This window comes from Pistacia vera, unplaced genomic scaffold (genome assembly GCF_008641045.1).
Source record: "Pistacia vera cultivar Batoury unplaced genomic scaffold, PisVer_v2 Contig851, whole genome shotgun sequence".
Taxonomy (NCBI): Eukaryota; Viridiplantae; Streptophyta; class Magnoliopsida; order Sapindales; family Anacardiaceae; genus Pistacia; species Pistacia vera.
This window is the reverse complement of record NW_022196725.1, coordinates 236,773-259,995: the sequence shown is the minus strand read 5'-3', so window position 1 is coordinate 259,995 and position 23,223 is coordinate 236,773. Positions and strand designations below refer to the sequence as shown.

Here is a 23,223-nt window from a genome sequence, read left to right as displayed (position 1 = left end):
TGCAGAAATTTGGGTGCATGCTTAGTTCTAATGGACTTGCGAGGGAGAGGAGGAGGGAGTGGTGGTGGGGTAGGAGTGGAAGATTAGTAGGATGGTGAGGAAAATGGAGAATGAGAGGGAGAGATAGGCTGAGTAATCTCAGGAGGAAAATTAGGTGGTGAAGGAGATTGAAAGGTACTAGAATGCAGAGAAGCAGGAGGGGGTAAAGCTGAGTGCGGTGGACAAAAATTAAAAGGTGTTGGTGTGATGAGAGGAATAGAAGGAATAGGAGATGGAGCAGGAAGTGAGATGCTTGTATTGAATGGAAAAACTCTTTCATGAAACACAACATCCCGAGAAATAAAAATTTGTTTAGTTTGTAAATCTAATAATTTGTAGCCTTTCACTGCAAAAGGTTAGCCCAGAAATACACTTTTCCGACCTCTCAGATCAAACTTCTTTCTTCCATGGGATAAGGTTGAAGCAAAAGTAAGACATCCAAAAACTCTCATGTGATGGTAAATGGATGGCTTATGAAAAGGACTTTCAAAAGGAGTTTTATTATCAAGTAATGGTGTGGGTGTTCTATTTATAATGTAAATAGCAGTTAGTATGCAATCACTCCAATATAAGGGGAATATTGGACTGGAATCTTAAGGCTCGAGCCACATTCATTATGTGTTGATGTTTTTGCTCAAATATCCCATTTTGTTTGGGTGTTTCAACACAACTAGTTTGGTGGATAATATCCTTAGATTTAAAAAAATATGTCATAAGGAATTCCTTGCTATTATCACTTATGAACATTTTAATTTTAGTCTAAAATTGAGTTTCAATTAAGGAGTAAAAACTTTCAATACAAGATCTCATATCAGATTTATGTTTGACCATATAGACCTAGGTGGTCCTCGAGAAATCATCAACAAGAGTAAGGAAAAATCGAGAACCATCAATTGCAATTGTAGGGTGGGGCCCCCAAATGTCACAGTGAACAAGATCAAAAGCGTTAATAGATTTATTTGTGGAAATGGGAAAAGAAAGTCGATGCTGCTTGGCCAAAGGGCAAACACAGCAGGGAGATGTATTAGAAGAACTCAGGTTCTGTTTTACAAGAGAATCATCAATTAAAAGAAGCCTAGAGAATGAAATGTGCCCAAGTCTATAATGCCACAAATCAGAAGAGGAATCCTTGTGTGTAATAGAGGCACTAAGAAGTTGGTCTTTATGAAGAAAAGCTAGTAAAACATCAACTAAAGCTGAGGGTGACACACCAACGCAGCAGGTGATACAGACCATGCCTCGCTTCACCCATTCTAATCGTTGTCCAAGATGCTAAGTCTAGTACAAAACATGAATGAGAAAAGAAAATAAGGCAGCAAGAAAATGGAGAGCAAGCTTTTTATTGAAAGAAGGGACACAAAGCACATTTTGAAGGACTAAATTCTCAGATAAGTGCACAACACCAATGTGAGAAACAGGGACATCTACACCATTAGGTAATTTAACTAAAGAAGATATAGTGGCCGTGATGGATGAATAGAGAGAGGGACAATAGATCATGTGATATGTTGCTCCAGTGTCTATTATTCAGGGAGTCGTGTGTGTTTGAGTTGATAAACAAGAAACCATACCAGAGACGTTAGAGCAGGGGACATGCTTAGAGGATGAGGAAGGCGGAGTAACAGACATGGTGGCCATGGCTGAACTGGTGTCCTTAGAGTGTAACAAAGCCAGGAGTTGATTATATTGACCCTTGGTAAGAGCCATAGTCTTAAAGGAGTCTTCATCATGACCATCAATAGAGCATGCTCGAGAAGGAGCAATAGCAACTGCAGCAAAGTTTTTATTCTTGCCATGAAGCTTATGGCCAGAGGGGTGCCCATTTAATTTGTAACATTTTCAACAGAATGGCCAGTCATATTGCAATAGGTACACGAAGGTGGGGTTGCATTTCCTGCTTTGAAGCAATTCTTAAGAAAGTGACCTTGGATTTTGCAACGAGTGCAATATGGACAATTTGATTTATGGGCTATAGAGTTATGAAATTTCTGGGTAGGTTTGGGAAAAAGGGAGTTGGTTTTAGCCATCATGGCCATGAGATTAGGATTAGAGGTTTGGGTAAGCATGAGATGTTGTCGTTCTTGCTGTTGAATCATGGAAAAAACTCGATTAAGGGGGGGAAGGGGATCAAGAAGCATAATCTGATCTCTTGAAGGGGAATAAGAATCAGATAAACCCATTAGAAACTGTATGACATAATCACGATCATATCGATCATTTAAGATTTTCAGCTTGCCACAATCACACATAGGTATGGGGTCATAGATAGCCAATTCATCCCATAAAACTTTTAAGCGACCAAAATAAGTGTAATGGAATCCTGACCTTGAGATAGGTTAGCAAGACCCTGTTTGAGTTGAAAAATGTGAGAACCATTTTTGTTGAGTAAAACAGTCTTGAAGTTCAAGCCAGAGAGTGCGAGAATCATCAACCAAAGCAAGACTAGTTTTAACAGAAGAGCTTACAGAATTTTGAAGCCAGGAGACAACTAAATCGTTGCAACATTCCCATGCTTCAAAAATTGGACCATTGGCATCATGTGGTTTGGAAAGGGTCCCATTGATGAAACCAAGCTTGTTCTTTGCTCGAAGAGCACGGCTAACAGCTCGAGACCAACTGACATAATTGTCAGCAGTCAAGAGATAAAAAACTAAGGCAGTAGCGGGATTGTCACCATTGTCGATGCGAAAGGGGTTGAAATGATCTGAAAATTTGAGAAACCTTTCATTAAGGTTTTTGGGAGGATGTGTTTTAGGATTAGTATTTTTAGAGCTAGACATGGTGAGGGTTTTGGATTGAGGGGAGCTCTGATACCATGTAACAAAATGAAGAACAGAGAAGAATAGTCCAGGAAGATAGAGAGAAAAAAAAGTTCTCTGATCTGATTTTAATTAACTATACACAGCTGTCTATATACTATTACAAATGAATCTTCTAACAACCTATAAAGGGGAGAATACATTATTGTCCCTCTGTACAACTCAATAAACAGAAATGCAGAAAACAGAAAGTACAACTCAGCAAACCAAATTAAATAACAGAAAAGAATAATCATAAGAATGAAATCATCCTTCTTCAATAATGGACACGTTCCCTTTATTTGAATGTGGTGTATTATCTCCAATACCAAAAATATCTAATTTTGGAATGGCTAAAATTTTTAGATTTAATGAACAGAAAGCAAACACAAATAGAGTTGTTGGAACATAGTAAGTACCTATTACATTTACAATCAAACATATATATGCAGTTGCTTTATCCATTTTCATATGAAAACATTTTCATTTTCAAACCCTAAAAGAATTATTCATTTATTTTTCAGCGGCTATATGTCTCCAGAGTATGCCATGAATGGCATTGTCTCAATCAAAATTGATGTCTTCAGCTTTGGAGTCTTAGTACTGGAAATTGTAAGTGGCAAGAAGAGTAATGGTTGCTATCATACTGAGCGCCTACTCAATCTCATAGGATATGTAAGTATAATCAGTCAAATCTTATTTTCATATTTTAGAGGTCAATGGCCATTTATTGAAGCTCTTTGAGGGATATTATACGAAATCTATCCTTTATCACACCTTTCAGGCATGGCTGCTGTGGAATGAAGGAAAAGGCTTAGAGCTCATGGACACAGGACTTGAGAATGGATCAAGCTTTACTAATGAAAGTACTAAGATGCATTCATGTAGGTCTCTGCATCATTACTTTGAATAACTCTATAAAGGAGACTACTGTCTATGGGTACCTCCAAATTCCACTTACTAAATTTAGTAATAGGTTTGCTTTCGAATGGTTGAATATGGTCTTCGCATAATCGGATCATATGTGAATGTGTAAACTTCTTAATTTTTTGATTTTGGGGATGCATAGTAAATTATGTTTTCATTGTACGGCTTCTGTTCTTAGGGAATCAGAATCATTACTTGAATTAATTACTTGAATTAATCATACATTATACTCCCAATATCAATATATTGTGATAGCACCATCATGGTTTTTCTTCTGTTATCATTCTTTTGTTCTTTTAAAATTCTTAGGCATAAGTTCCTAAGCGTATACGAATTTTATGGAGTGATTCAGCATCTCATCATTGTTTGCTGAGTTGAATTCCTTGGGCCCAAATTGGCTTGCTGTATCCAAAAGTAAATTTTCTACACTTTGTGTACCTAGAGCAGTGTCAGGTTGTAGTGATTGAATGCTATAGGGTGGGTCTGTGTCATCTTAATGGGCTGCCATGAGAATCCAAGTGATTCCAATCAGGTTGAATTTGAAATTTATTGATGTAATATTCAGATTGAAGTGCTCTATTATATGTGTGCATAAGTTGTGTTATCTTATTCTTTTTGTGTATTCTACCAATTCTATATTTTCTTTTGCTGGCATTTTTATGTGTAATATGTCCTCTTCCTTTAATATTTAATGGTACATAGAATTGTGCACTCCAGATTGTTGGACCAGTCTCCATGTGTTTATGTTAGGGGATGACTGATTTTCTCTTGGGTAATTAAATATTTTTTACAATCTTGGTTGGAAGATACTAAAAAGCCAAAGATAAGTTGTTAAATCTCTATTCTTAACGTTTGTGAAAATCCATGGATAAAAATTAAAAGCAACTAATTATTCTTATATTTTCGTTGGAGTATGCCTTGTATTGTTTTATCTATCTTACTCTTGGCTTCTTTTGCCTATCTTTAGAATGAGAGCAGTCAATTGTACACAGGAGATGGCTCCGTAGACATTAATGGAAAACCTGTTTTGAAGCAGAATACTGGAAATTGGAGAGGATGCCCTTTCATACTGGGTGATTTATCATTTTTCTTTATGGCACTTTTTCTTGAATATTTCTATTTCTGACGTTCTTAATCTAAAATACAGGTACTTAATGTTGTGAACGTTTGGCCTACTATGGAATTGCGACCAATCTTGTTTCTTATCTTACCAACAAACTACACGAAGGAAATGTTGCTGCTGCAAGAAATGTTACCACCTGGCAAGGCACTTGCTATCTTACACTTCTTATTGGAGCCATCTTAGCTGATGCTTATTGGGGAAGACATTGGACAATTGCTGCTTTCTCCACAATTTACTTTATTGTAATTCATCTTGCTTTAACTATAGCTGTTTCTTTTGACTGCATGTCTTTTGCAAAATTTTATGAAGTCTTTAGTAACATAAATTTGTTTTGTTGTAGGGAATGTGCACATTGACCCTTTCGGCATCAAGCACTTAAACCTGCTGAATGTGTGGGTTCTGTATGTCCTTCAGCTACTCTGGCTCAGTATGAAGTATTCTTCTTTGGGCTTTATCTGGTTGCGCTTGGTACTGGTGGTATTAAACCATGTGTTTCGTCCTTTGGGGCAGATCAGTTTGATGATACTGATCCTAAAGAAAGAGTAAGGTCCTTCTTCAACTGGTTTTATTTCTCTATCAACATAGGTGCTATGATATCTAGTAGTTTCCTGGTGTGGATTCAAGACAATGCCGGGTGGGGTCTAGGATTTGGAATTCCTGCATTGTTTATGGGCACTGATATTGCAAGTTTCTTTTCAGGCACTCCCCTCTGTAGATTTCAAAGACCAGGGGGACGCCAAGTTACAAGAATGTGTCAGGTTTTGGTTGCTTCATTCCATAAGTGGAATTTGGAGGTACCTATAGACAGTAGTCTCCTTTATGAAACTCAAGATAAAAACTCTGCCATGTGTCAAGTTTTGGTTGCTCCTCGATATATATTTAGGTCACGGGTTTAGGCAAGATTTCTGTTTAGAATAACTCTCGAGTGGATTTGTGGAACCAATTTTTGTTCCCTATCCGAAGTGAAGCTAAAGCTTAGAAATGTAGGTCTCTGCATCATTACATTGAAATATTTATTATTATTTTTGCATAATCCAGGATTGATGATTTCTGGGATTTTTTTTGGCCATATATTTGGTGCCATAACCATACATATATTTTGAAACACTGTTACTACATGCATGTAACAAAAACAAAGCACAGTTCAGTTGCTCTGTATATGAATCTATTTTTTCCCAGATAACATAAGATGCTTTGTTTCAACTCGTTGCTTAGAATAACTGTCCATGGTGCTAATGCTTTGTTTTTTGAACAGCGTAAAAAATCTAAGGTTAAGTTATTTTTGCCAATGTTGTGACAGATTCCACATTAATTGGCAAAACTGTTATTAAATATAAACATGTCTGTTTACAGTATGTAAGTTTTAACAGAAGAGTTCAATATTAGAATGACCATCTCAGAAAGCTTGCTCTGTTTCTAAACAAAAGGAAACAGAACACCAAAATTATTCAACAAACATGAGCTGGGGGCTCTAATTGGAGAAAACCAGTCGCAGGTCTAACTTTGAAAGCACAATATTAATTATACCCAACGAAAAATGTCATGAGCTCAGGGCTCATGACATTGCTCTAAAGCTCATTTATCAACTACTTCTTTCCAATGAAGAAGGTTGTTTATCAAAGTCAAAAACAAAATTCTTTTTAATGTCACCTAATTTCTATTGAACAGTAATACGTGGAAAACTTGACTGACAAGCTGATAGATTTGAGTACTTGATCGGTGAGACATGGAAAACTTGACTACTGTTTGTAGTCTATACAAAATAAACACCATGGTGTTGCTTTGACTCATTTAACAACAATTCCACGTATGGGTTTACACACTTTTCTTTAGAACAACATTGATGTTTATTTACATGTGAAGTGAAGAAAATTATGCTGTTCATTTCCACAAATGATGGTACAAAATGGTGTCTAATTTGAAACCAAACACGTTACAAGAAAAAATAAAATAATAACAAAACCCAATGATTTACTTTTTCAAGGAACAACATCCAACATTCAAATATAGCGATTTTATTGAGTATCAGAAAACTGCAGAATGCAAAGATGAACAGTATTGACAGCTCACTCTTCTCTATGTTCTCCCACCTTAGATTTTTTTACTATTACAGAAAATACTAATAGAAACCTAACCCCATTTCGGCTTACTCGAATCTTACTTGACCCAGACCCAAATATTAGTAAACTAATTTTAAACACAATTAGACAGTGGGACCCCCGTATGAGTCACCGTAGACAAACAATCTATTAAGGCTAAGAGAAGTATACACCATATCCAAAAAATGGCAGATATGGAGGCAAGATAAATATACCAGTAGAAAATAAGGTGATGCAGATAAGTGATGATTTCATGAATTTTTATTCACCATATATTTGTTGCCATGATTAATCAATTTTATCCTTAAAAATATAATTTGAGTTTCAGGTAGAATTCATGTTTAGAATAACTGTCGTACGTTGCCAATTCTTGGTAATCGTAAGGCCAAAAATTTTGAATGTCGGACTGTACATCACTGCATGAAATATTTTCTGTAGCATCGGGATTCAGGACCAGTATATATGGATTGAAATTAACGGAAATTTCGTCCATGCATAAACAAAGAAAGAACTATATTTATAAACAAGTTATCTTATATAAAATTTCCAAATAATTCTTTGCAGATGAATTTATGTACTTAGTTTAGTATGTAATGCAAGTTATTTTAAATATATCTCAAAAACCTTGATCAAATTCAGCTTGAAATTCTTTAGCCCTAAAGATGTAGAGAAACATTACTTAGGAATACTCTATTGGAGGGACGAGTCTGTGTGGGTTGAAAATAGGAACATCCCAATCTTAGATGAATCTGGAAGTCATACAATAGATAGCAGTGATGGAATCTGAAAATTTTACAGAGGGAAGAGATCCTATTTTCATAAGTTGGGTTCAAGGAGTGAGAATACAAGTGCTACTCTACTGAAATCTGGGAATCTTGTCCTACATGAGATGAATTTAAATGGATCTATAAGACGGTTGCTATAGCAAAGCATTGATTATCCGACTGATACGCTTTTGCTTGGGATGAAACTTGGAATTAACTTGCGAACGGGGCATAAATGGTTTCTGCAATCATGGATTACTGAAGACTCTCCTGCGCAAGGGTTATTTACACTTGGTCATACATTTTATCATATGCTTCTTATTGCTCAGCATAGATATCTTCAGTGTCATCCAAAATTTCACTCTTACCATCTTCACTCTCATTATGCTCACTCTCACTTAAGGTAGTAGTCATGACTTTACCTTTCTTCTTTTTCAGTGTGTTAGCACACTCAGATTGTATAGGCCCAAAACCTCACATTCAAAACACTTGATACCTTAATTTCTCTTTTTCTTATCTTTTGAAAACTTCTTTGTAAAGGTATCAGGGGTTTGATAGTCATAAGACCTTTTCACAAAAGGTTTTTAGCCATAACCACTATTATGAGGTTTTTTTTTCATGTTTTTCTTTAAAAAATTTGCAAAGTTCTTTGTAACTAAAGCACGATTTTCATTATCCAAGGAACTTAAATCACAGTCATCAAAATGATCAGAATCCATGTTTGAGAGCCAAACCTTTGCTCAATTTCTGTTTTTCCCATCATTGCAGATTTAGCTCATAGGTTTGGAGAGAGCCAACAAGTTCATCAATGTCCATAGCATCTAAATCTTGGCATTCTTCAATGGTAGTGACCTTTGATATAAACCTCTGAGGCAAAGAGCAAAACACTTTCCTGACAAGTTTAGCATTAGAATATGCTCTTCCCAAAGCAAAACATTCATTATAAATATCACAAAGTCTACCATAAAAGTCAGTTATAGTCTCATCCTCTTCTATGTTCAAATTTTCAAAATCAGTGACAAGTCTATTTCTTTTAACGACATTAGTTCTGTCATTCTTGACTTGAAGCATATCCCAAGCATCTTTAGCAAGCTCACAATTAGCTATGACTTTCATTTGGTTCACATTAATAGCATTAAAAAGAGCATGAAGGGTTTTAGAGTTATAATTAGTGAGAGTTATTTCATCAGCAGCCCAACTAGTGACCGATTTTGGTCTAAACACTTCATTTTCAACAATAACTGGGGCTATCCAACCATTCACAACTGTGGACTAGACTCTTTCATCTATAGACATAAGGAAGACACACATCCTAGGTCTCCATGTATAATAGTTAAGTTCTTCTAACAGAAGAGGTTTATGAGTAGATTCACCTTTAGTGAAGAAACTCATGACAAAAAAACAATCAGACAGATGCTAAAACATAAATGGAAGTGTACAGACAAACAAACAATAGATTTGAAATAAAAACGCAACACAGATGAGACTTCGTTAAACAACCAGACCACTCAGATGCACACAAAAATAAGTAAAATAGGTAAGGATCTACTATCAGAACTTGCTCTGATACCACTTATTGGGGATTGGTTAACACACTTCGGTGTTTAAGTACTCATTTTAACGTGTAGCAGAATATTACTAAGTTGATTAAGATATTTTTAGTTTTTAACCACAACAAACATAAGTGCAGAAAGTAAAGAACACAATCTTATACATAGTTCGGCTAAATCCACTTTTAGCCTACATCCATGGGACCTTGTCCAGATCGAAGCAATCCACTAAGTTAAAAACACATTACAAGATATAGTTCAAAGCTGATCTAAGTTATAGCAAAAAGAACTCACTGTTCAACTTTACAATTAGCACCACACTTTGAATCCTTAACGTGTAGCAACTTCTTGGAGCTTCTTTTCGTTGAGAACACACCCGAGAATAGCTTGTAAACCACCAAGCTTCAAGCACCGATGCCACACACCAGCATCAGTAAAGGAACCACTCTCCAACAGTCATCAAGTCTATATTTGATATGGTTAGGTTTTTTTGCACAATAATGAAAATAAACCTTGAACCTTAAGAGAAAGAATAATCTAAGAAATTCAAAGTATAATGAAACAAAATGTCAAAAGGTTAGATTCATTTACGTAAGAAAGAGTATTATATAATGAAAGATTTCTTGCTCAACAATATAGTGCCACATCAGCCAACAAGGGGCTGACCCATGTTTGTCCAAATAAGGAAAGTATTCATTCTTTTGGTTTGGACCACAAAACAAATTGGGAAAGATAACTTTATTCCCTAGGACCACTTAAGAATATCATGACACATGTAAAAGGTCCTAAATATCAAGAGAGAAAGATAAACAATATCCTTTTCACTTTATTAGACATGCAACTCATGTGGGTTGCAAGATATCTGAAGCGAGAGTGTAAGCACAAACCGTTGTGAACACACTTAAAACGAAACAAGCCGAGACACAAGTCTGACAAATATTGTGCACTAAGAACTAATGTGCACATACACAACAGATGAAACAAGCCAAATAAAAAGATTGGCAGCTAGTGTACATACATAACTATTGTGCACACACACAACTCATAAGTTTGACAAAAATGAATATTTTACAGGCTTCAACATAATTGAAGGGATTGCTCAAGGACTTCTTTACATTTACAAATATTCAAGAGTAAGAATGATTCACCGAGACTTAAAAGCAGGGAACATTTTACTCAATAAACAGATGAATAAAACAATATTTGATTTTAGAATGGCTAAAATTTTTAGATTTAATGAACAAGAAGCAAACAAAAATAGAGTTGTTGGAACATTGTAAGTACTTGTTACATTTACAATCAAACATCTATATGCAGTTGCTTTGTCCATTTGCATATGAAAACGTTTTCATTTTCAAACCCTAAAAGAATTTTCATTTATTTTTTAGTGGCTATATGTCTCCAGAGTATGCCATGAATGGTGTTGTCTCAATCAAAACTGATGTGTTTAGCTATGGCATCTTGGTACTGGAAATTGTAAGTGGCAAGAAGAACAATATTTGTTATCATACTGAACGCCCACTCAATCTCGTAGGATATGTAAGTATAATCAGTCAAATCTTATTTTCATTATTGTAGAGGTCAATGGCTATTTATTGAAACTCTTGAGGGATATTATATGGAATCTATCCTTTATCACATCTTCCAAGCATGGCTGCTGTGGAATGAAGAAAAAGGCTTAGAGCTCATAGATCCAGGAATTGAGGATGCATCAAGAACTCCAAATGAAGTATTGACATGCATTCATGTAGGTCTCTTGTGTGTGCAAGACCAAGCAACAGATAGACCCACAATGTCTGATGTTGTTTCCATGCTTACGAATGAATCTTTACTCCTGCCTGCGCCAAAACAACCAGCATTTTATATCAGTGATACTACTAAAGTGCCAGAAATATCTGAAATTAACTCAGAAAATTGTTCCACTAATAATGTAACAATTTCTGAGATGGAGGCTAGATAAATATTCTAGTGATACAGTTATCAAGGCATCAGTGTTGTTATACAAGCACAGACATGCATACATATAATTGATGATTTGTGGAAGTGGAAATGTTATTCGCCACATATATTTGGTTTTGCGAATAATACTCCTCTCTATTATACTAAATATATATATATATATATATATATATATATATATGTAGCAAACATAAGATGCCTTGATTTAGGTCACGTGTTTCAGGCAAGATTTCTGTTTAGAATAATCCTCTTGATTTAGAAATGTAGGTCCCTGCTTCATTACATTGAAATATCTATTATTATTTTTGCATAATCCAGGATTCGGGCCAAGTATTGACTGAAATTCAATTAAATCTTATGCATATAATTGATGATTTCTTGGATTTTTGTGAGCCATATATTTGGTGCCATGATTAATCAGTTTTAACCCCTTACATATATTTTTGAAACACTGTTTCTACATGCATGTAGTGAAAACAGAGCACACTTCAGTTACTCTGCATATGAATCTATTTTTTCCCAGACAACATAAGATGCCTTGTTTCAACTCATGGTTTAGAATAACTGTGCATGGATCCAATTCTTGTTCCTTTTCACTCTTTTGAAGCTAAATATTCTGAATTAGAGTTGAATATTTGAGTTGAATTTGGGGTGTTTGGTTATTAGTATGAAGATCGAATTAGAGAAATGAATATATTTAATAAACAGAGTAAAAAAAACTAAGGTTAAGTTATTGTTACCAATGTTGTGACAGATTCCACATTAATCTGGCAAAGCTGTTATTAAATATAAAGATGTCCGTTTAGAGTATATAAGTTTTAACATAAGAGTTCAATATTAGAATGACTATCTCAGAATGCTTGCTCAAGTTTTTAAAAGAAACAGAACACCAAAATTATTCAACAAACATGAGCTGGGGGTAAACTCATTATTCAAAGGTCTGGCATTGTCAATCTGGGCCACCACTGCCTTTAGGCATTACCATATTTTTAAAAGTTTTTATCGGATTGTTCTAAACTTCATTTATCAAGTACTTCCTTCCCATGAAGAAAGTTGTTTATCAGAGTTATTTATTGTCAAAAACAAAATTCCTTTTAATGTCACCTAATTTCTGTTGAACATTAATACCTAGAAAACTTGACTAACAAGCTGATAGATTTGAGTACTTTGACACGCTTTTCTTTAGAACAACATTGATGTTTATTTACATATTTGTGGGGTGAAGAAAATTATGCTTTTATTTCCACAAATGATGGTACAAAATGGCAGAGATGGAGGCAAGATAAATATAGCAGTAGTAATGATCTAGCATCTTTTCTGTAATCCAAGCAAGATGACGCGCATGCAGATAATTGATGATTTCTGGAATTTTTATTCACCATATATTTGTTGCCATGATTAATCAGTTTTAACCTGTAAGATATATTTTGAAAAAGTACTGTCAATACGTGCTTGTTACTCTGCATATGAACCTAATTCTTTCCAGGTAACATAAGATGCATGAGTTTCAGGGAATAACTGTCCCATGCTGCCAATTCTTGGTAATCGTAAAGCTAAAGATTTTGAATGCCAGACTCTACATCACTACATGAAATATTTTCTGGAGCATCAGGATTCAGGACCAGTATATGTGGATTGAAATTAAGGAAATTTTCGTTTTTTCCATAAAAAAAGAAAGAACTATATATATAAACAAGTGATCTTATGTAAAAATTCCAAATAATTCTTTGCAGATGAATTTATGTTCTTTAGTATGTAATGCAAGTTATTTTAAATATATCTCAAAAACCTTGATCAATGGACTTAAAACTGTTTTTTGCAGTTCTTATAAACTATTAATTTGATTGTACCGGAGAAGATTCATCAATCCCAATTCCCTTAATTATCTTTGAGTAATGATCAAAGCTATTTGACGAAATTAAATTTCAAAAGACATATCTATGGTACATTGTTTTCAAGTAAACCCTCATTTAGATTTGTGGTCTAAATTTGAATGTACTTGATGATGGCGTTAGGAGTAGAAGGCACAAACTTTGGCTGCAACTGTAAACTAAATTGATGACACTGTTGAAAACGTTGGCAGGAAGAATCTATTAGGTCCCGGAGTCTTGCATCGGTTCCAAAGAGCGTTAATTAAATTTATAAAGAAGATGTTCCATTCCGTCTAGCTGGTTATCATTGTGGGTTAGATATGCAGTCCTAACAGTATGCCCTAATGTACAATCTGGTTTAGTGAAATTAATACACAGAAACATTGATTCTTCTTCTTAAAGCTAATTAAAGAAAGCTGCAATTAAAGGACTTACATCTCTAAGGGCATAGGCCTCATAGCTTTCTTCTTTTGCCCAGCAAAATTTGACCTTTCTCACTGTAGAAAAGCGGTGGTGGCCATGGTTGATTATTGCAGTAACAGGAGCTCTACTGGTGATCACCATCTTCAATTTGTATTCTTTTATCCATAAAAATCAGCATATAAAAAATCCATAAGCAAATTTCATTGCCGCATTCCTTGACCAATTTGTCACACCAAATTTGTGTGACTTTTGGTTTATTTCATTATTGCATCTCCAACTCATTATACCAAATATTACATAAAAAAGAATATTATCTTTCTTTTTTTTGCTATTAATAATCAACAATTAATTTATTTCACTAATTATTTTTGTATATATTAATTAAATATTGAGAATGATATTTTTATTAAATAATAATAACTTTGAAAATTATACTAATTTAATAAAATTAAGCATTTATTTAATCAAATAAACATTACATTTAATATAAAAAAACATTACATCTAATATAAAATGCCACAAAAATTAAAAAAATAACAACACAAAAGTAAAATTTTATATTGATAATAATTTAATTTTTCGAATTAACATATTCGACAGCTTGCTAAAATTTTCAATCAGGGCAACTCAGATAGGGCATAAAATTATGAAATCTAAATGAAAAAATTGGCTTTGGCATTCAAGGATTTGACTTTCATAACCGATCTGAGCCTGCATGAGTTTTTTCAAAATGAGCAATAAAAAATTATGCAAAAAAGAGCTCAAGAACAACGTCAAGGATCTCAAAATAACTCTAATTTTTTTCAATATTTTGATGATCTTAGAAGATCCAAAACTAATCTACCAGAATATTAAATTATTATTTTAGTTTATGTTATATTTTCTTATAATTTTAGTGATTTTAAATTAATGTTAATTTATTTTAAGTTATTATAGTTTAATAGTTGCATTGAATGAAGTTTTGTTTTTAATTTTTCATCATTTTTTTAATTATATAATTATTATGAATTTATTATTATAAATAATAATCAAATTAACGTAAACACAAATTAAAAAAAAATTAAATAACAAAAATAAGGAAATAAAATATGTTTTATGGCAGATTAATAATGCCACCCCAAATTGGTGTAGATAAATAGTGTTGCACCAAATTTGGTATGATATTACTCATTCATCCCAATTTGGTGTAGCTTTTGGTGTATGGTTTATACCAAAATGATGTAATGATTAGATTGTTGACTATAAAAGTGAAAAGACAAAAATAGACATTTGCATTGCCTGATACGCTGCCATTTCTTGTAAAACTGATTACCGTGAAATCAGTTTGTGCATCAGCTTAATATAAAGCTGTACTCTCAACTTTACTCTTTAATAACGAAAACAGTACATTCACACTTTTCTTCCTCTTCGATACTCTACACTTTCTGCTCTGTTTTTTTTTTTGTGTTTCCTTTCATGGTATCAGAGCCCTTGACTTGTGTCAATGGCAAACACCTCTCATTCACTCAACAATTCTAACGAAATGTTGAAGCAATCAACTAATCAAACTACATCAACTCCAGTACTAAGTTTGCAGGTAATCAGTCCAAAGCTCACGCAAAATAACTATCGCTTTTGGAGTTCTCAAGTCTTATCTACCGTTGGCTCACACGAGCTTGAAGATCACCTTCTCGGTAGAGTTCCTTGTCCTTCCCCTCTATTAATTTCTGATTCTCAGATTGAACATGACTTAGGTCAAATAGGGAATACTGTTAAAGTTAGTAATGTCTCTGTTGATGAGAAACTAAATCCTGCTTATATAATGTGGAAGAGAACCGACAAGTTCTTGGTTAGTTGGCTCTTGGAGTCAATTTCAAAGAGCATGTTTGGTAATGTTTCAAAGTGTAGAAGTTCTACTGAAATTTGGTTAGCTCTAGAAAATGAATTCGTTACTAACTCCAAAGCAAGAGCTCTGCACCTTAAGAATTTGCTCCAAACAACACAAAAAGGCAATCTAAGTATAGGTGACTATGTTAAGAAAATGCGAGAGATTGCTGAAAGTTTGTCCGCAAGTGGACTTGTTATAGCTGATGAGGACTTATTACAGTATGTAATTGATGGTCTTGGACCAGAGTTTGATCCTGTTGTAGTGAATTTGACCTCCAGAATTTAGTCAAAATTTGACTCTGTGTCACTACAAGAAGCACAGTTTTTGCTTCAAAAGTATGAGATTTGTCTTGAAAAATTCAACTCGATTGATCTCTACAATTGTTCTGCTAATATAGCCTCTACTGGTAACTCAAATAATAGCGCAAATTTGCCTCTCCAAGCTGAGTTAGTGAATAAACAACAGTCTGCCAAAACTTTTGGTTCTACCTATAATACTACACCCTCTCTGATATCTTTAGGTAACCCACACTATCCTCAACCTCCTATCATACCTTCTCAATCATACAACCAACCTGTTCCTCACAACAGACCTCTTGTATTTGGAATGACCTATGGTCGAGGAAGGGGTAGGAATACTAGAGGAGGAAGACTGATTTGTCAATTATGTAATAAGGGAGGCCACTCAGCAGGACAATGTTATCATTGGTATAACTCTGCTTATACTGAAGCAATACAACCCTCTTTTGGTAATGGAACTTCTCACTATGAAGATTCTTACACTGGTCTAGTTCCTTTTAATAGTAATGGTAGAACTCATTTTTCTTATCCTAGTTCCGCTAACTTCAATGGTTCTAGTGGAGTTCAAATGCCCTTTAACGGCTTTGTTCCTGTTAATGGCAATGGTTCTGGTCAGTTTAATGGTACTAGTGGTGTTTACAATCAATCAACTGGTACACAACAAGCACACAATATACCGTATGGAGCTCAGATTGTTGTTCACCCTTCTTCTAGTGCTATCAATACCTCTGCTCTTGGAGTTCCTAGCCAACAACCTACTGGTTCAAGTCAAGCTCATTTTGCATTTGCTGGATCTTCAACTTACTCAAATTCTGTTGGCACACCATCTGTACAACATACCAACACAGCAGCAACACTTCCCACATAGCAGAATCAACAGTTTACTCTTGCAACATCACTAACCCCAACAGATCCAGTGTGGTATATGGACTCTAGGGCTACTGATCATGTCACTGCAGACTTGAATCACCTGCATATTAGTAAGAACTACAATGGAGGTGATCAACTTCAGGTTGGGAGTCGTGAGTACCTTAACATCTCTCATACAAGTCATACCTTTATTCCTAGTAATCTGCACTCTAAATGCTTGCATCTCAAAAACATTCTTTGTGTCCTTAAAATCACAAAAAATCTGTTAAGCATATCCAAGTTTACCAAAGATAACAATGTGATAGTTGAATTTGATGCTAATTGTTGTATTGTAAAGGACAAGTCCACAGGAGCCATGCTGCTGCAAGGGGACCTTAAAGGTGGCTTGTACCAGCTGAATTCACTTCCTATTCAGACCTTCTCCAGCCCTTCCATGACCAACAGTCAAATTTCTTCTCAACTAGCCTTTGTCACCTCTGTTGCCAATATCAAACCAGTCTATTCTGATTCTCAGAATCATTCCATGAACTGTAACAAGAAAATAAGTTCCTTAGAGTCAAATAGTTGTCCTAAAAGTTCTTCTAATGTTTCATCTGTCGTGTTGAATAATGAAGACTGTTATCAACCTGTATTGAGTGAGTCATGTGTCACCAATTGTTCTCAATGTATACCTTCTATTGATAATAAAACTAAGGATGATAGCACTATGATTTCTATTAATACTACTGCATCTAGTTGTTCACAAGCTTTTGCTCATGATATTTCCATGTGTTCAAATTCTGATGCTTCTATAAATAAGAACGTTTTTACGACATCTGCTCATTCGCATACTGCTAATTTATGTACAAATGACATGGCTACATCTGATCATTCATATACTGCTCTTCCACATACTAATAACATGTCTTGTCTAATGGCCAACACTCATCACTCTGATTATAGTCTATGGCATAAACGGTTAGGACACCCAAATTCCAAAATCCAGCAACAAGTTTTATCAAACCTACATATCAAATTTCCCTCCAATTTAAACACCTCATCTAGTTCTAGTCTTACCTTTTGTGATGCTTGCCAATTAGGCAAATTGCATCAAAACAGTTTTCCCATTTCACAGTCTCATGCTACTGCCCCTTTAGAGTTAATACATAGTGATGTCTGGGGTCCAGCTCCTTGCACTTCTGTTGAAGGTTTTAGATACTACATTCAGTTCCTAGATGACTACAGTAGGTTTACATGGCTATTCCCTCTCAAAACTAAAGCTGAAGTAAGGTCAGTTTTCATCAAATTTCATCATCTTGCTGAAAGACAGTTTTATTGTAAAATTAAAAACTTGCAAGCTGACCAAGGAGGTGAATATAAGGCTCTTCTTCCATACTTGACTGAACAAGGTACTCAAGTTAGATACTCATGTGCATATGTTCATCAACAAAATGGTAGGAGTGAAAGAAAGCATAGACATATTGTAGAGTCAGGTCTTACACTTCTTGCTCATGCATCCATGCCCTTGACATTTTGGTGGTTTGCTTTTGAGACAACTGTTTATCTCATAAACAGAATGCCTACTGCCACACTTCATAACATTTCACCCTATCAAGCATTATTTCATCAAGTTCCTATTTATAATAGCTTAAGAGTTTTTGGATGTTCATGTTTTCCTTACCTTAGGAGCTATAACAAGCACAAGTTTGATTTTCATACGGTTAAGTGTACTTTTGTAGGTTATAGTTTAATTCACAAAGGGTATAAGTGTTTAAAATCTGATGGACAGGTTGTAATTACTCCTAATGTTCGTTTTAATGAGTTTGAGTTTCCCTTTGCCCTCACTAATTCAAGTTCTTCATCTCAAACTCAGTCCTCCACCCTTGACACTCAAACCACGACAGTTTCAGTTTTTCCTCCTGTAGTTACTACCAATTCTTTTCAACCATCAGCTGGCACATCTTTACCTGCGGTCCCTTGCTCCATGGACAAGTCCTGCACAGCTCATGCAACAACTGGTAAGAATTTTTCCCCTCACATTATGGTATCCACTGAAACCACTCAACAACATCCTCCCCATACCACTAATCCAAATACTACAGCACACACTACAGTCTCATCTTCACAACCTTGTCACCTTATAGTTGATCTCACACCTTCTCACTTCCCTGACACAACAGCTACCTCTTCTTATCCTAAAACTCATATGCAATCTTCAGATAATCCAATCAGGAGTTTTTCTCCTACCAGTAATTTTTCTCCCAGTAGTCCTTCTCTAACTGCCACTCTAAATACTGCCTCTACACACAACTACTCATCAATCTCACTGTGTCCAAATCAGCCTATAAACACTGATACCTTATCTAAGTCACCTTGTCAGCTTGTAGTTGATCTTACTGCCTCTCAGTTCCCTGATATAGCAAGTGGCTTGAGTCTTAACAGTTCACATGATCAACCCTCAGTTAGTACAGATGCCCTGGATAATTCTTCTGCCATTTCTCATGCTGCTGTGACATCTACAAACATACATCCTATGATTACAAGAGCTAAATCAACTGCTGGATTACAACTGGTAACTCCCACTTCAGATGATATTCATCTTACTTACTTAGCTGGTGGTTCTGAAGTTACTGAAACAGAATCCAAAGCAGTGTCTGATGTTCTTGCTAGGTGTTCAACTACTAAACAGAAAATTAAGTCAGTTTCTGATGTAACTACTGAGTGTAAAGCTGCTAAATAGATTTTTCAGTCAGTTTCTGGTATATTTAGTAATCAGTATCAGTTGGTTTCTTCCAATCCAGATGACACTCATCTAGCTTACTTAGTTGGTGGGCCTGAAGTTCCTGAACCAGAACCCAAGTCAGTTTCTGATGCACTTAGTAGTAAAAATTGGAAGGCTGCTATGCAAAGTGAATTTGATGCTCTTATGCAGAACAATACTTGGACTCTTGTACCCTTCTCTCCAGATATGAATGTTGTTGGAAATAAATGGGTGTTTCGCACAAAGTTCAATGCTGATGGTTCTCTTCAGAAGTACAAAGCTAGATTGGTTGCCAAAGGTTTTCAACAAACTCCTGGATTGGATTACTTTGAGACATTTAGTCCAGTGATCAAACCGTCAACTATAAAATCATTCTTACCATTGTAGTTACAAATGATTGGGATATCCAACAGATTGACGTTAACAATGCATTTTTAAATGGGGTACTAACAGAAAATGTTTTTATGCAGCAACCTTCAGGCTTTGAAGATCAATCTTTTCCAAAGGCTGTTTGTAAGTTAAATAAGGCCTTATATGGCATAAAGCAGGCTCCTAGAGCATGGTTTGAAAAGTTGAAATCTGCTCTTTAGCAAAAGGGTTCCAAAACTCTGTTTCAGACTCAAGTCACTTCACTCTTCAACAAGGTTCCGGTTCTATCTATGTTATTGTGTATGTTGACGACATACTAATCACTGGTTCAGATGTAATGTTTATCAATCAGTTGATGAAAGATCTCAACAAGGATTTTGCTTTGAAGACTCTTGGATCACTCAAATACTTTCTCAGTTTAGAAGCAACTAGGACATCTGCTGGTCTGCACCTGAAGCAGTCCAAATATGCTGCTGATCTTCTTATTAAAACCAAGATGATGGAAGCCCATGCTTGTTCTACTCCCATGAATGTTGGGATAAAATTGAGCTCAATCGATAGTGAACTATTTCAGAATCCTAGTTTATACAGGAGTACGATTGGTGCATTACAATATTTGACTCTTACAAGACCTGATCTAAGCTTCACTGTGAATAAGTTGAGTAAGTTTTTACAAGCTCCCACTGAACTTCACTGGCAAGCTTGCAAGAGGGTGTTACGGTATGTTAAAGGTACTATCCACTATGGGTTAGTTTTTAAACCAGCAAAAGCATTACATGTTGAATGCTATGTTGATGCCGATTGGGGTGGATATCTTGAAGATCGGAGATCAACCAGTGGTTATTGTGTTTATCAAGGACCAAATTTGATTCAATGGAGTTCTAGAAAATAGAAAGTTGTTGCTCTTTCCTCCACTGAAGCTGGATATATAGCTCTAGTCCATACGGCAACAGAGGTAGCTTGGTTGGAGAGCTTGTTTACTGAATTAGGCTTGGTTTTTCATACTATTCCAGTTATTTGGTGCGATAATGTTAGTGCTGGAGCCCTTGCATCTAATCCTGTGTTTCATGCCAGGACTAAACATATTGAAATTGATGCTCATTATATTCGGGAGCAAGTTTTAGCCAAAAAGGTGGCCATTCAATATGTTCCTTCCAAATTACAAATAGCTGATGTTCTTACAAAGGCTTTATCAGTGAGTCAATTCACTGTTTTAAGGAAGAAGCTGAACGTCTCCATACTTGGTGAAGATAGCAGCTAAGAAGCAATTTTAGTATTATGTTGTTCTGTACTAGTTGAAGTTCTTGATGGAGTACTTGCTGTACTGATTCTGTGATTGCTGCAGTTTGTATGTGCTGGTTGCTTTATGGAGTGTTTGTGAAAGTACTGAAGTGTTATGCAGTTTAGTGATGGAATGCTTGTTGTGTTAGTTGAAAGGTTGTGTAGATTCTGTGATTGCTGCAGCTTTTATGTGCTGGGTGCTTTATGGAGTGTTTGTGAAAGTACTGAAGTGTTATGCAATTTAGTGATGGAATGCTTGCTGTGTTAGTTCAGCTTGTATGTGCTGGTTGAATTTTTTTTAGTGTTCTATGAAGTTCTGCGTTGGTTGAGGTTCTATGCAGTAATGTGCTGCTGAAGAAGTGTTATGCTGAGTTGCTGTATAGTGTTATTCTGCTGTAAATCCTTTGAAGTGTTAAGAGTTTTACAGTGCTGAAGTTTTTCTGCTTGAGCTTTACAGTGCTGAAGTTTTTCTGCTTGATCTTTACAGTGCTGAAGTTTTTCTGGAATAATGGTTGAGGGAGCATATTGAAGTACAAGAAGGATGGAAGAAGCTGAATTTTTTTTTCTGCAGTTATGTTTCAGGGAGCATATTGAAGTACAAGAAGGATGGAAGAAATTTGCTAGAAATTTGCTGAAGCATATAAGAAAAGATGTTGGAGTATCATAAAATTGTATACAGTCACGTTTGAGGGAGCATGTTGACTATAAAAGTGAAAAGACAAAAATAGACATTTGCATTGCCTGATACGCTGCCGTTTCTTGTAAAACTGATTACCGTGAAATCAGTTTGTGCAGCAGCTTAATATAAAGTTGTACTCTCAACTTTACTCTTTAATAACGAAAACAGTACATTCACACTTTTCTTCCTCTTCGATACTCTGCACTTTCTGCTCTGTTTTTTTTTTTGTGTTTCCTTTCATAGATGAGTTTAGAATTGAAGAAGCAATCACGGGAGATTCATCAAATGGTTTGATTCCCCATGTTTGAGGTACAAAACCAAAAGAAACATCGATTTCTAACCCCGAGTAAATATCACTTAAGTCCAACAAGATTCATAATATAATCTTCATGGACTATGGTCAATATTCAATGGCAAAACAATGTTTGCTAGGACGAGAAGATGAACTGTGTGTTAATTCAAGAGAAGAAACGGTGGCTGACATTGAGCATTGTAGTAGGAGTACAGATGTGGAATAAAAGCTAAATATTAATTCTGAAGATTTTTTTTTTTGGATAATTTAACCAATTCGGAGAATGAAGCAAAATAAATACATCGCCTCCCTTTGCTATTTGATGAGACGATAAGATGAGCATTTGTGGGCTCAGCCGTCTAGGATTTTAATTCCATTAAATGAGCATTTGTGGGTTCGAACTTGATCAAGCTGATTTCAGTGATTTGATGATTTCAAACATATGTTATCAAGAGATTCATTTGTTTTAAAAAAAAAAAATCTAAAAGATGTCCGTATCATCAAATTTCTAAAAGATGGATTCGGAAAAAAAATCAATATCGGGAACAGTAAATTATAAACCGGGTCTCTGATTGAAATGAGTAGCAACCGAATATTAAATCTTAGAAGTAATGACAATTCTGCATCCAGTGCTAATGACCGTGGCACATTAATTTTTTTTACTGAATGACTGTGTCCAACTTCTGACCTTTAGAATTAAACAAAATAAAAAGTTGATATATGCATGATCATTCGGAAATTATATAAGAACAAGTTTTAGCATAATTTTCATTGGAAGTTTCCTTGAAAATTAAAGCACCACACCGAGAAGAAACATATTAATTAGCTCTCATGAAAGCTACTGAGATGATTTGTCAATTGCGTGAACTGAGAAGAGACATCTTCGTACTCCCAGACAGACAAAGTATGAAAGATGGTTTCAATTATTAATTAGTTACCGAAGTTTCCGTGAAAGAACAAACACTCATAAAGTCAATAGTCAATGCATATAGGCTTCAATTAAAAATAAATAAATGAATGTATCTTGAGAAGATCGTCAAAAGATTATTTCTTTTGATTAAGAACTAAACAATTAACAAAATTGTGGGCAGTTTAAATTTCAAAATATTGAAAAGTTATAGAACTCCAAATTTGCCAGTATGAACCTTCAAAGAAAATCAACTAAAAACTCTTGAACTTAATAGACTTGATTTTTATTGTTCTTTCACTAAAATTCGTTGCCTGAGCTTGTACAAAAAGCAGGACTCATTTCTGCAGGTACATAATTCTATTG

The 23,223-nt window shown here is 35.1% G+C and overlaps 1 protein-coding gene and 1 pseudogene across 1 annotated transcript; both read left to right on the top strand.

The window, feature by feature from the left end:
• Positions 1-3,304: 3,304 nt before the first annotated feature.
• LOC116118643 (putative receptor-like protein kinase At4g00960) lies at positions 3,305-11,260 on the top strand. Its single transcript, XM_031404632.1, has 2 exons — positions 3,305-3,516; positions 10,950-11,260. The coding sequence occupies exons 1-2, from the start codon at positions 3,309-3,311 to the stop codon at positions 11,258-11,260; spliced, it is 519 nt and encodes a 172-aa protein (XP_031260492.1). The 5' UTR covers positions 3,305-3,308.
• Positions 4,261-5,783, top strand: LOC116118641 (annotated as a pseudogene).
• Positions 11,261-23,223: the final 11,963 nt, after the last annotated feature.

Excerpts from the sequence above, each read along its gene's own strand:
- LOC116118643 (XM_031404632.1), top strand. The coding sequence starts at position 3,309 with ATGAAAACATTTTCATTTTCAAACCCTAAAAGAATTATTCATTTATTT. Across the intron at positions 3,517-10,949 it reads CAATCTCATAGGATATGTAA|CATGGCTGCTGTGGAATGAA; the intron begins GTATAATCAGTC and ends ACATCTTCCAAG.